General features: G+C 41.7%; 1 protein-coding gene across 7 annotated transcripts in view; it reads right to left on the bottom strand.

Moving 5' to 3' along the window:
• LOC120950136 (zwei Ig domain protein zig-8-like) overlaps positions 1-9,988 on the bottom strand; it is a 58,742-nt gene extending 48,754 nt beyond the window's left edge. The window contains exons 1-3 of one of the 7 annotated variants that reach the window (XM_049605572.1): positions 8,879-9,988; positions 2,223-4,050; positions 781-831 (exon numbers count right to left, since the gene is read on the bottom strand). In XM_049605572.1, coding sequence (XP_049461529.1) covers positions 781-831; positions 2,223-2,304 — 133 coding nt within the window. In that variant the 5' untranslated portion in view covers positions 2,305-4,050; positions 8,879-9,988. The remainder of the gene's footprint in view (positions 1-780; positions 832-2,222; positions 4,051-8,878) is intronic. The other 6 variants (XM_040367923.2, XM_040367921.2, XM_040367920.2 and 3 more) reach the window with 6 other exon arrangements.
• Between the last annotated feature and the right edge of the window lie 4,996 nt (positions 9,989-14,984).

The following is a 14,984-nucleotide window of genomic DNA, read 5'->3' as shown; positions in this document are numbered from 1 at the left end:
CAATTAGGGAAATAATTTTTATTTGCCAAATGGGAGAATGCGCATATTGGCGGTGTGGCATACGACGTACGTACGACGGCGGGAAGCAGCCCGAAGACAAAAAAGGGAAGAAACAAAACGGTTGAAAGTCACACTCCAAGAATACATGAATTAATTATCATAATCAGCTCCGTTAAAAGGTTGGCATTATTTGCCTGCTGCGGCGTTTGGGCCGGCTGGCTGTTTGGGTGCCATTTTTGTGTTGTTTCCTTCATAAGTCATTTTTGCCGGGCCGTTTCGTGGTTGTAGAGCGCTTTGAGTTCGTTTTCCGCCATTCAACACTGCCGGAGAAGCTTTCGGACCGACGAAAAGCCGTTGAAATATGAGTCGTTGATAATGTTTCATGTTTATGATTAGCCGTAAGGATATTGCATTTTTCATGGCTAGAAAGTTTTGGTGGAGGTTGGTGGAGCTATCAACATAATATTCGTGTGAGTGTTATGCTAAGCAATGCAGTTTTAAAAAGGTGCTAAGCGAATGGTTATATGTAGAGATATAAAGCGAAGAGTGGAAAGCTTTGGCAATGAGTTTTGGATTCCCTTGTCATTGTATATAAAAAGGTCAGTGTGAAAAGTACTCACTCTGCAACATATCTTGCAGATATACGAACGCTATCATAATAGGCATAAAGGAAACCGCTATTCTACCGTCAAAATGAGCGCTAGCAACTACGAAATGCAAGCAAGAAGCAATTTGACGCAAACGCAAAAGAGAAGTTATTGCAATATTGTATATAGGTACCTTCGCTGTTATCCCGATTTTCGTCCACTCTAATGCTGCCAATGGTTAATTCTGGAGAGAAGGGAATAAAGTTGTGAAAACAGAGCAGGAAATGAGCAATCGTCGAAAGTGAGGGAGAAAAGGATTAACAACAATGAATTGTACTAACTAATTGCACTAATCACCGTTTCATTGTTCTATAGGCATTGAGCAAATATTTTTAATGTAACCCTTAGTTAAACATGAAATTAAACTGTAAATACGAATGAAAATATTTTCCGTTCTAATGAAAAGTAGAACAACTATTGAATCAGAATGGGGAGAAGAAAATTGTTTGAAAAAAGGAACTAAAGTCAAATTTCAATTCATCACAGTCAATGAAACTTTTTCAAAAATTAGATGCTAAACAGGCAAAGGGTGTAACATATTTCATATTATTGTGGTTTCTTTAATGAATAGTTCAGTGGCAAAGTTAGAAGGCATTAGAAACACAAACTCGACTACCAAAAGCTTTAGGTTTACGTGGTCTTACATTTCATAACGTTCTCTTCACATGTATTTTTTATATTGTCTTTTCACAACTTTTAATGCAAAATGTTTGATTTCTGTATTGTAATCAATCACGCCCTGATACAAACAGACAGTTTTCATAGTACATTTCGCCAGAGATTCAATATTGTTTCACTGTGAAAAAAAAGTATACGAATGACAAAAGTCACGAGGAAGAAATATTAGGTTGGTTAAAAAAGATTTCGGGCACGTCGTTAGGGGTCTAAGTAGCGTCATTAATCATACCACAAAGAGCTATTCATAAAATGTCATGCAATTTCGTCACGGGTCGTCGTAAAGTCGACAGGTATGCGTGCCTTCCGTTACTCGCGATTAGTATGATTTGTACTTGTAATGGTGTTAGTGTGTGTTTGTGGATGTAAAACTGTATGCGTGGAAATGAACTTTGCCTAGCAACGCAAAATGTAGATAATATAAAATCAATGATGTGTTTGGTGCGGGATACAAAGAGGTAATCCGAAATGAAATGGAGTTTACATTTTCTAAACAAACAATATTATGAACACTTCGGATAATAACTAGTAATGAAAAAACGTAGGTAAACATAGTAACTAATTATCAGTAGCAATACAAGCAATCGTTTGAACTTGGAAAAAATGCAATTAATTGATAGATGTCGCAATCCAACTTCATGAATTGATTATAAACTGGTTACTGATTCCGATCAACCAACAATAGGTAATTGAAGAGCAAACAACGAATACTCTCAGTTAATGGCAGCCGTTCGCGATTAAATCAGAGTATGTTTGAATTTTAGTATTGTTGCATGTAAAAATAAGCATTAAAATAAGTTATCTAAGCCAACAACGCATCAAGCACATGTTAAAGTATGATCATAAAGTACATGTTGCATATGGTTTCTAAACCTAGTTCAGCTCTGTTATTTTGCTTACCTGTGCTCCATATTAGTAGTAGAAATGTCGTAGAAAATGATGCCATGTTGTTCCCCGTCATTTTACTTCCGCTCAAAGTCATCTTTGACTGCGTGGCGTTTGCCAACAGTGGAGTGGTTCGAGTCAAACCACGACAGCAACACTGCCGACGGTAAAATCAACAACAGCTCAATGCATCTACAGGGAGCTCGCTAACAGAAACCTGGGAGCGATGGCGAAGACTGCATGAGCTGTTTACGCGTTTTTTCATCATTTTTCACATCACATAAACACACATACACACACACACACACACACAGACAAATTCACAAATACAAACTCGCGAAACACTTTCGGATTGAGGTGCAAAGCGCCCCGTTTGGCCTTTAAGTATGGGTTGACTTTCCCAGTATTGTCGTCAGCTGCTTACCGCACAACGATACCACCGGACACGGTTGCTAAGTAGTGAAGAAGTACACACATGAGAACATACCAAACACACATACACTCATGAAAGGGCACATCGAAAGCAAACAGCTTTTCTTTTTTAGGGAGAGAAATTCTTTCGCGAACAGGTTGCACGTGCATGAGCATAGGGTGTGGAGGAAGGAAAATTCAAACACTTTTCACCTGACAACAAATTTCTCACATTGTGCCAATCTGAGCCAGACGCTTTTTACGTGCGAGCTAAATATACATTTTTTCACTCCGTAGGCGTCCTTTTTGTGGCCCTTTTTGACGGGTGGGAATTCGTTTGCATCGAGGCTGAAGGCGCTTACACTCACTAACACTTGCTAGCATCACCGGATGTATTGATTGGTTCTTCACTGAGGCGGGACCGAACTTTTAACACTTTTGATTTCTGATTGGAAGATTTGATGATTGCTAACGTGTTCCCTAAGCGACACTGCCATCAATTTCGATAAATTGCACCAGACAGATCGATTGATTGACAGATGGAAAGGACATTCATATTTCGTCAGTACTTAATGGGGTATCGTGGTGCTGTGTGGTTGTTTGTCTGACGTTGCCCTCGTGAATGTGATGTTCAAAAAGCAACCGAAATAGCAACCGTTGTTCGGTTTGCCATACGGTTTAAACGATCTTTCGTTTTTGTTGTATCGATCGTGCTGTGCTTTAAAGTAACATTCTTGGCAGAAGAGCCATACAGTTCGATTTTTGTAAGAAACTTAACCTAAAAGAAGATAGTGTATATCATTGTGGTTCACAGTAGTTTCCTTAAACATGAAGAAACTGTTCTGTCACAGATATGCGGTACGGTATGGTGCTTTAAAGAAACGTTGTTTTTGTATGTCATTTTCACCAGTCTATGCTTGTCGATGAGTGATGCCGTGCGTATCGTAAGTGCTGGTGGTGTCTTTTGCATGAGTCCGAAGCTAGAAAGAAGAATAATCATGTCTGATTTTTAAGTCGAATCCGTCTTTTGGAATAGTAGAGTTTGCATCAGCATAGCTTTCCATCGCTTACTCGTCTCAATGTCCAACGTCGTTGTTTTGGATGTTATTTCCTCAGCCTTCTGCTGCCATAATTTAGTTATTCCCGACTGTCAGTACGATTTTGAGGCAGTTTCGTTTGGCTGAATTTATGTTTTATCATGTAGCAAAACTGATGGTACTATATTGTTGGTTAGTCCTTAGCCTTGGTGGTTTGTTGATCGACAGGATGGGGAAGAAAAAAAAGAAATCTCGAATATCAAATATAGATCCACTCGTATACTGCAACTTAATCGCTTCTTTCAACTTGAATGAGAAACTATGTTCTTGTTTTTCCAGTCCGAGAAATCGATCTTTTTTGGTTCGTTGAATGGTTCCTGATGATCATCAGTGAACTGGAAGAAATAAAGTATAATAAAGGCATTAGTTGAGACAGAAATCGCATACTATAGTGTCGTTTATGTTAGAAAAGGCAACACAATACATTTCAAAAATTTCCGTCATCCCGGAGCCAATCAGATATTGAGGTTTCACTGACTATGATGTGTATCATAAAAAAATCTACTATTCATGGATGACGTATCGGCAGCAGTAGGAGTTGTTGTGAACACTGTTGTTGACATGAAACAAGAAAACCGCAATGTTTTTCGCAGCCTGGACTGCCAACTGGCGGGAGGATTCTTATCATTCGAATAGCAACGTCTCGGATACACGGTGTAGGGCTTTCGAAAAACGTCGATGGGTACGCATTTAATCGATCGCTAAATGGATATATTTGGCAAAGGAATAAAAAAATCGATGCGATACATTAACATTGCCATTCGTTTGCTGAGGCTGTAACGTAGAAACATTAGCAAAGATTCGGCAGGGGAAGTTTTCTTTTCCTTTGCACAAGAAATGGAAACCATTTAGCCCTAACGAGAGCAGAAATAAAATAAAAATCAATTTAATAGCTTTCCTCGGCAAAAAGTTGGTCCCAGTACGGCAATCGATTGTAATAAATATAAATAAAAGCACTCAATCGCTCAATCTTTAAGTGCTTGATTTGGGGTTTTGTCTGCACGCTGTAGGCCAAAAAATTTCCAAAGATCGCTATCGATTTCGTGCGGTCTTAAGTGTTCTCGGAAATAAGTCATATATTTTGAACTTTTTCCCTTGAGGGCTTTATTAATCGAGAAATATCGGAACATCTGTATCATTCAGTGAGCTTAAGGCTTGTCTAGAACGCTCAAATAGCGCGAGATACTGCGAAGGGAAGGTTTGTCACACTAAGTGTTTCGCGTGATTTTAAGTGATTGATTGTAGGTTTTATTGTGAAATAAAATGTTGGTGATTTGTTTTCTGTACAGGTTGGAAAAACAAGATGGGCATCGTTGTTACTTCTAAAAATGCTGCATTCAGTTCGGAGCTATTTCATTTATCAATTAATTTACCCGCTCGAGCACCACAACACACCCGCAACACTTAACCGAACCATACGGAACCATCGACATAGGCTGCCTCTAAATAAGCTTAATTTATTTGTAAGTCAAGCACAAACTCTGCCTGTCGTAGTGGTTTAGGTACGTTGAAGTATATAGAGAGGCCGGAATATGGCAGGAAAAGTTAGTAGTGTGTGGGCACATATTCGGGAGAACGAGGCTAGGGAGTAAAGGATGGTGGGATAATATTTGTGGCTTTGGAAACTGAATTCGGATTCGATGTGATGGAAATTTATGGGTCTGTTGATTGAATGGACTTGGAATTGATCGTAGAGTTAATTGCAAGGAAGAGACGTAGATGTTTATGGTTTGATGGTTTCTTGAAGGCGTAGATTTGAGTGGTTACTCGGGACACGATCGAAGGTTTTTCACGGGGAATGAAATTAGCTACAATTGAACAAAGTGGAGTGGATATTTGTATTCAAAAAATTACTGAATTGCACTACATAGTTCATATTTGTGTGACTAATCAAATACAAACAACATCAAGTTCGTTTGAAGTAAATTAAAACTTCAGGAACGATAAGTTGGAATCGGTCACATTATAATTGTTAATATGTTTGTTTCTTATAAGCAAGTTTTTGGATGTAGTTCATATTTATTAAATATTTCAATATTGATGTGATACAATGTTACAAATAAATTTACATCTCTTGTATACTATAAGATGAAAATATCACGTGTTATATAACGTGATCTGTGAGCGATAACGTTTGTTCGCGAAAAAGATATTCATGTAGCTTGCGAATGGTTATCCCATTACAATGTGTATTCTTGCTTGAAGCAAAGCTGGTTTTACTCAGTTTCATTCAACAGAGAATCCTCTTTTGGCCAAAAAATCAACAAGAAAGCAAAGAAAAACCGAACGAAACGCAATGGCCCAAGGGAAAACTGTAAATTATATAAAAATACCATTTTATTCAATTATCCTTGCAATGGTTAGCAACCCTCTCTGATGTCTGTCGCTCGCTTTTTACAAGATGGTTCCAAGATTTTGGGGCAACATCCCTGGGCTTCTCGTACATGTGTGAGGATGGTGCACACTGCCACATACAGATAAAAGGCATCAAACCCACGCACATGCCCATGAGACGATGGGGCTGCGAGTATTTTATTTTTTTCACTGAGAGCCCGCTATCCTTAGCGAACGTTAAGATGAGTTGAGTCGTTTTCTTCTTTACCATTCTGGCAGGGGGTAGAATGACAACGTTTCTCGCATAGCAATTGGCAGTAGAAGTGAAGGGAGGGCTTGGAGACGGTTTGCCAACGGAAGTCGCTTGTTTCGTCTGGAGACGGCGAAGTGACAGTGAATGTGCTGCTAACTGACGTAGTGCCTGTCACTTTGAGCCACTTTGCAGTAGCTGGAGCAGAGTAGAAGTGTCTCCTGAAGTGGCAAATACTGCCGAGTAGCTAGACTAACTGCACGGTAGCCCATGATCGTTTTGCTGAGGATGGCGATTTGACGAACTCATCAGCAGGCAGGCGACTGCAGTGTCCCGAAGGACATTGAGCCACCATGAACGGTTCAATGATGATGTGTGGGAAATGTGTCGGAATGCAACGATTGAATTATTCTTCTTCTTGTCGGTTCTATTCGTTCACTGTAAATGCAACGTGGCATGGGGTTCGTGAAAAGTCCCGTAGGTGGTTTCAAGTGGTTTGAACACATGGAAGTATTTTTTTCAACTACATCGAACCGATTGTACCACGTGTGCGTCGTGTGGACATCTGTAAGTGAGTTTCCGATTCGATGGACAGTCGGTTTAGACTGTACCATAACGTGATATGCATCTCTACTCGGGGAAAGGGAATGGGCGTACCCAAAGGCCCATCGTAAGAGCGGTGGGAAGAAATTCAATCCATAACCCAATCAATCACTCCTATTGTGCAGCGAGCGAGCCACTCACAGAGTGGTTATTTCCTTGTTCCGGGCCTGTTGGTGCCAGAGCGTTTCCGTGCCTGAGGACATGGAGGGATTTTTATTTACTCAACCAGTTACCGGTTACCGGCTCATTTCCACCGTTACCGCGCCACTCTGGTGTGTAGATCGCCCTTGTGGTAAGCGATTTGCGACTCGACAAGAAAGCGAACTAGATATGCGATTGCGTGTACGGTACTAACTTTGCCGTATCAGCACTCACAAGCATACATACATGCATACATACAAACCATGGCATAGCGCATTCTAGGTTAACCCCCTTGATGGAGGTTTGCTTGGACAGGCGGAAGCACATGGGTAATTGAGTTTTGATGTGTTCTGCGTTTGAATCCAGTTTTTCTAACTGATAGCTTAGGAAAAATCGTGCTCAAAGCTCAAGAGGCAGAAGGGGGAAGTTTGATAAGAAAAGATAGAGCTCTTGCTGGACAAGTTTTCCATCAGCAACAGCAATAATAACAGTAGCAGCAGTGGCGGCAACAGCGGGTGTAGTAAATTTATCACACGAGGCCACAAGCCCATCGGCGTTGGCGGGGGAAGAATGAAAACTAAACAGAGACACCATGGGGCAGGGACAGAGCTGATGGATCGATCAGGACACAAGCATCCTGATGAGCTTGAGTGCAGTACAGTCTGCCTTCAAGTTGATTCCCACACATTCCCCACCAGCTTGGTTTAATTCTGTCGATCCTCCCTGGATGCTTGTTCCGATGAACAAACGAGTGGATGAAGAGAGCGGAAAAGAAAAGAGCAAAGCGACCTTCGCACAACAAACGACCATAATTCAGAGCGGCATTTGGTCCGCAGTGGACAGTTCCGGGAAGCTGTCCGTGTTGGAAGGACAGCTTGCAAACGGAGAGCGTACGCGAGATCCTCGTTGTTCACAGGCCTCCTGGTTTTTTGGTTATATTTTTTTTTGTTTTGCTGGCAATGTTACGTATTCACCATTGTGGAAAATTACCGTACTAGGCCAAATGGGTGGATAAGTTGACCAATGTAGGCTGGTGAAGAGTTTGTCAAGGGAGGCGTTCGTCCCTGTCGCTGCCACCCAGCACGGGAAAAAAGGATAATTGAGTTTTCATGGTTAGTCGGTTACATCAAGCATCTGTCAGGCGTTTGTTTTGTGAGTCAATTAAAGAGCGAAGAAATTGTTTTCAGTGACTTTGTCCCTCGGGGACGGGGTTTCACTGTGTACTGAGCGTGTGAGGGAGAATCCGCTACGTGATGGGAGTTAGATTGTGTGCGATGGAGTGAAAAGCAATTTTAACACAATACCGAAATTAGAAAACCAATAACTCTCATGGCGAAGTGTGAAACGAGTAAATTTGGCATTCGCTATGAGGGCAGGTTGTGGTTGAATGGAAACCACGCCCTACGTGAAAAGAAGCATAATTTGAAAAGCTTCAGTGTATATCTGTACAGTCTGTAGTGTATCGCAAGCATAAGACGCGAAACAGCCTCACCCTTAACGCAATGAGTGTGTGTATAGAAACATCAAGAACAAAAGTCCATTACCGCTGGAGCGGGGAAAAGATAAATCCATAAGCGATTTAAAACATTTTTACTCCTGCTTGACCGGCGTCATGCAATAGAAACGTTATCTGGTTTGTATGGCACAGAACCGCATCCTTGTAACGAGCGAAAAGTAAAGTTTATCGATTTTATGTCCATCCACCAGCTCCAGCTTAGCCCGGCGTGGCACGTATCCCTTCGGTAATGCTCGTCTGCCCTGTCTTTATATAAACAAACCTCGTAGCTTCACATGACGTCCTACTTAAAGTTTCCTTTTCTCAGATGCCAGCTTACCTCGCCCAGTACGATGCGTTTTACGTTCTATCACGCTCGGCCATGCCAGACCACCACCGTACGAGAAGTCATCACACATTAAAATACATAACAAACACGGCACCCCTGGGCCTCGTCGATGGTGTGGGCGTGCTGGCTGGAAGTTTCTTTTGCCCACAAACTTAGATCAATTTTCGCACAATTTAACTGCCATTTTCGTGTCGTATCCTCGGCATTGCTCCCGGTATAGCACCGTACAGATTCTGGGCTACTATCACCCTGCTATTCGCTTAGCGAGGGAAACATTATAACACAACCGCTTTCACTGCATCACACCTCACCGCACCACTTCCGATTTGGCAGAAAACTTTCCATTAAGTTGCAAATGCCTATGGAACCGCTTGGGCTTATTAGTGTGTGGATCGCAATTGAAGTTATTTCAACACCGAACTCATGACACAACCAGCGACGGCTTAGCTTACGCCGTTTTTACCCTTGTCATCATCTTCGCTAAACTAAACAATCCACATAGCACACACTCCATTAAAGAAAAACATTCGTGCCCATTTTCACCTCACATTCAATGACACGTTTAATTTGTTTTTCTCTCACAAGCTGCCACCTTTTGTATCTTCTTTTGATGACATGGTAATGAGGAATAATCCAGCAGATGCAATGTGTTAGCCTTGCACCGTTGCCGTGTGTGGCGATACCCGGCTTGCAGGGATTATATTTTTTTACTTGATTCACTGAAAAGCACACCTTTCACGCACTTCCTGACGAACGATCGAAAGAAATTTGTCATATGCCCGTACGAAACAGCCGTAAGCTATATTTACATAATCAATGTATGACAAAACAAACTTTGGGTACACTACATGCTAAGATGCTGCGATAGGTAACTCAAGCGTACAATCTGAACGTTGATTCCGGGACGATTGCTGTGCGGGACTAAACGTGAGAAGAACTATTACGAAAACATCGCTAACACCCACGTCTACGCTCTTGAAGGTGGTGGGTGAGAGTACGTCACAAAGGAGTGCCCAACAATGGCTAAAACACACGCGTGGGAACGAATGTACTGATCCACGGTTACGGCGAGACTGGAAAGGTTCTAAACATCCGTTTCCGCTCGAACGTGTCCCGAGCGGAAGAGCGATGGATCCGAAGCCGGCATTCGCCGCGTGCACCATACTCGTTGGACATGCGCTGTTACAAAAGAGTAGCTCGAGGCACATATACGTTGACTCGTGTTTTCCTTGATTCTCTCTCTCTCTCTCTCTTTCCCGATAGTTGCAGAGTTAGATGGAACAGGTTGAAAGCGGTTCACAACTTTAAACGGCGGCTAGGCGGCTCCATTGGAAGAGGCGGCTGACTGGAAGTTAAAAACAGATTGTGGGCTGTGGGATTCTTGATGCGAAGAATTGATGAAGCTTTAGATTCGTCATCATCCATGGATATGGGTTGCGGATGAGAACGATGCGACGGTAAGTGAGAGAGAGAGAGATCAGAAGAGAAGTAACTATTCCACTTGTCTGGTTTCCTATAGACAGATTAGGAGTGAAGCTACTAGTTATAGAGAAAACTGTAGCAATATGAATAAATATGTTAGGATGGTACTAACAATCTTGTACGTAGCGATAAGGAAAGAGAAGCAAAACGATTTAGAAAGATTAGTGTTAAATCGATAGAAGTAATTTGTTGAAAAAGACTTACCCCGAAGAATACGCCCAAATTTATGTCAAAAGTGTAGGTGGTAATCTTGATGGGATTATGTTGTATTTGGCAAAGCAAGCTATGCATCTGGCATCATGGGAAGCAATATTGAGGTATAAACTGTAGCGAGCGTTTGTTGAGCATGCATTTACAAGCCTTACCTTCTTGATGCAAATCACATCATTTTCCTGTGACGCTACATAGCTTATGATCGATCCTAGTCTTTTGCCCTGTTCAAATATCGAAAATGAGACTTTGCTTTTGAGAATTTGAACGGTGTTTGATTGGACTAACCTCTGCATGCAGCAAGTGACAGTTAAAAATCATTTGAAAAAGGCTAATCTTGTATATCAATGCCCAAACTAGAAATATACTGATGGAATATCGTGCTTCGTAAAAAGTGACAAAAACAGCTCGATAGAAGATGTATACCGCCATGATGCCATAAAACACATTCACAATACAGTATCCTGAAAACTGCAAAACAATTGCATTTATATACTGATGGGTTTAAAAGCAATTATCGGCACACGTACCTCAAACAAATAGCGATTGCTAATTTTCGTAGCAATGCTGTGCAGCTCTTCGTAGATCAATCCCACGCGCGCGATAAAATCTTTTCGCAGTTTGATTTCGGCGTTACTGCTTACTTTTATCATGCGCCTTCCATAATTTGGTCGCAGTTTATGGAAATCCTCATCGCATAGCTGTTTGCTGTCGGGATAGACTGTTTTGGGTAATCGACATTCCCCGTTGTACCACTTGAAACACGCGCGCTTACCTGATATGGCTATTAACAGCATTCAATCTGTAGCGTATTTCGTAAACTTCTGCGTAGAAAATGCTAGTGATAATGATCAACGAAACGCCAACGAGGAGATGACCGACAAACATAGGTATGTTGTAAATGATGTTCGTCCGTATGAATGCATACACTGAGTAAACGATTGCACTGATAGTGCATAGTGTCAGTAGAATCATTTGGTTCAGCTGCTCACTGTTGCGTATGGAACGAATCCGATGAGCACCTAAAGCAATGATCTGCTTATCGACCGAGCGAAATGCGTTCAGCAGCTCCGTGGTCCAACCGCCCCGATACACTCGTTCCGTCGCAATTAGAATCAAATCGCAGAAACCTAATTCAAGGATGATTTTTCCTGCTATGTCTACAGTTTTCGAGCCAGTGTAGGTGTATACCTTAGGGTTGAGCACGTTTGCGACGGAAAAGTACGTGTACACCAGTATGTTCACGACGTAGAAACAAACTCCCGACCAAGAAAGTGTTGCCACGAAGCCATCGTTCGTTTCGTGATAAAGGTAGGTGTTGCAGCCAAAAAGGCGTGCCAGGAGCAGCATGAATTGTAAGTTTTCCATTCTCACAAGACGCCCGAGCACCGGCAGCCAATTTTGTAACAAAAAAAACCTTATCACCGTGCTTGCGTTTAACGCTTGAATGACTATGAGAATTTTCATGCTGCTCGGTTTTGATATGGTGAACCAGAGCGAACGATCAGATACGGATCGCGAGTGTAATTGGGGTTTATGAAAAATTGATTTCATTAATTCTGATTGCCTTAAGTATGTGCATGCGTAGGTCCTCCAAGCATGATGGGTAGCGGTTTCTGTCGATACAATCCCGTGGAAGGCTCTCAACGAAACTCGCGCGGTAAAATGAAATCAAATACAATGTTTCAACAGTTCTTCGATGTAACAGGTAAAAAAGGAGATGCGCAAATCTCAATGTGGAGTTATGGGGTTTAAAGTAATATAGCAGAGCGTTGTTAGATTCATAAGATTCATCTTGTGGGCTTTTGGATCGAGATTTCACATGCTCGGTGTAAGGCAATTGGCATGTGCGAGAAAATGGTTTTTATTCAATATGTAGGACAATGCAGGACTATTTGTTAGAAGCGTCAATAGATTAAAAATCAATACTGGGTGTTAAATATTCTAATTTTCGAACGTCCTGCATTCCTAAGACAGTCTGGAAAAGCAACGCACTCTTTCAAAGTACCAACGCTTCTAACTTTTCCACCGGAATGTGAGCTCATGAGATGGGAATGAATTATTTGCATCATGCATTGAAAAGAATTGAATAAACATAATTTAACAGCGCGCTCTGAACAAGCACTTTTTACTACTATAGAATATGGCGTACAGAATATGGCAGGTATCGCGTAATGAAATTATAAATGTTTAGCCACGTTCGCATCGTTAGAGCATCGTTTATTAGATTTCATGGAAGGAATGAATCTTCTTGAAAATCCTCTCTTATTTATTCCTGTGTACCCGCTGAAGGAGGTGGAAGGATTCGTATGAATTTACAAAGTCAGTCGTGCGATACAGAATTGACACGCTCGTACCAATCGCGAGAGAGTTCATGCAAAAGACGCATTTCATTGCTTACGATCCCAAAACGGAATGCAAAAGAGTGTTTTAAGATTTTGGAGTTGTGCTGTTTTGGGACCGCCCGAAGGACTAACGATTTGCAAACGAGGTGGCAGTTATCTATTTAGTATGCTCAGGTGGGATTTTTGCAACGCTGAATGTATAGTTTAGATGCATTTTTTTGCTCCATGGGCAACAGTTGCTTTGCACTTTGATGATGTATAAAACTTTGTATATCTCTATCAGGGATAGCGTTTTGTTTTGTTTTCGTAAGCGTTAAAGTTAACCCTTTTGGGTAGACTGTGAATTGAAATAATGGTAAAACCAAAACTAGGATCCAGGATACAATAGTATATAGCATAGAACTGCTATGTGGTATAGTGTTTCATAGCATGTGAAATGTCCTGAACTGTTGTGTTTCCTGTAAACTGTCCTGTCGTGTGTACTGAACGTTGTAAAACCGCAGTGAACTAACCACTGAGCCTGCCTGCCCTGGTTGAGCCTTACAGACATACGAAGGCAGTGCCAAAGATGGGTTCAACGAAAGTTTCTCCATGTGGTGAGTCTGGGCCATAATTTGCCGTAATTTGTCACTCGCAGGTGAATATGCATACCGCCCTGATGTTCGACGAGTGTGTTGGCAAACGGTAACCGAGGTGCGCTTGGCGAAGAGGCAAATTAATGAAGTCTTCTTAAGTATGTTGTGGGATGTGTTGCGAGCACGCGAACCACCAATGTAAATCGAGCAGCTCTCCGTGGGACGACCCGAATTCACTTGCCCTTCAGATAATGAGTGAGAAATTACGATTATTTTCACCATGAGCCATTCCGGACTGTGTGAAGGATTCGCATCACGAGGCATTGTGCGTGCGTGTGGTGTGTATTGTTGCGGAAGTGGAACATGGCGGCGGTATCCGTGCAGATGGTATACAGTTTGTAAAATCTATCTCCCAGTAGTCTCATTCAACTTCAAACAAAAGCAATTAAGAGAGCTTCAATCCACCACTTGATGGGAGGCAACCGTGATTGCTTGCCACATTTCAACCCGGTCCGCAACGCACTTTGTCACCCGGTGAGAAACGATTTACGACCTTCGGAATCAATTACCAGAAGTTGACTGCGAGTCTGGCACCGTTTGCTTGTAATCGTTCGGAATTAATCTAACCCTTTCGATGGGCCTCTCCTCCGTCGGTTGTGTGTGTGTGTGTCTGTGAGAGACCGGCGATGAGTAAGATGCTTCGTAAATCATCTTATTACAACACTGCCGATTTGCCAGTGATATGGTTTGTTAGGTGTGCCATTTTAATTAACGAAACAGCTAGACTAATGATTCAGTAAGGAAACCGGCTTCGTCCTGCAGCTGATTCGAGTAGGTGTTTTTTTTTTTTATACCGCAAATGGCTTCAAATTATCACCTTAATTATCTGTTTGCGTTTATTATCCGGACACGATAGAACACGGATCTTCCCCAGCACGCCTTACCTCGCTTTCGGATGATTAAAATAACTCCTTGATGCGTGGTCAAGATGCACAAAAACTAATAATCATTGCATACGCATTCTCATGTGCGTTTCATAAATTGATAGCAGTTTGAGGTGTGCATGTCAATGCTAATCTGAAACGGGAATCTTGATATCAATAGCCGTCATTCCGTAACGGAGCTTATCGATCATGTAACGCGCGTGTGGCAGGATTTCATTTTAATTAAGACAATAAATTTCACGCTCCATAAACTTGTTGTGCTAGGTCATAAATTATGCATTGGGTTGCGTGATGGCGCAGGTCCGGTAAAGCGTTTTCAGAATATTGACATCGGTTTACACGAACGACGTTGATGAATTTGTTCAGAAGTCTGCTAAAGATTAGGATTGAAAGTGTTTTCACAACTGCACAGAATGGCGAAGTTAGATCTGATGGTTACTGTAATAGGTGTTTGGAAGTATATTATTAGGCATGAAAACATGTATGACGTAATAAATTTGCATTTGATAGCATTGAAAATATGTGGCGAGCTTTTTGTGTG

The sequence above is a fragment of the Anopheles coluzzii genome, chromosome 2 (genome assembly GCF_943734685.1).
Source record: "Anopheles coluzzii chromosome 2, AcolN3, whole genome shotgun sequence".
Taxonomy (NCBI): domain Eukaryota; kingdom Metazoa; phylum Arthropoda; class Insecta; order Diptera; family Culicidae; genus Anopheles; species Anopheles coluzzii.
The sequence above is the reverse complement of the archived record's forward strand: the minus strand, read 5'-3'. Positions and strand labels throughout refer to the sequence as shown.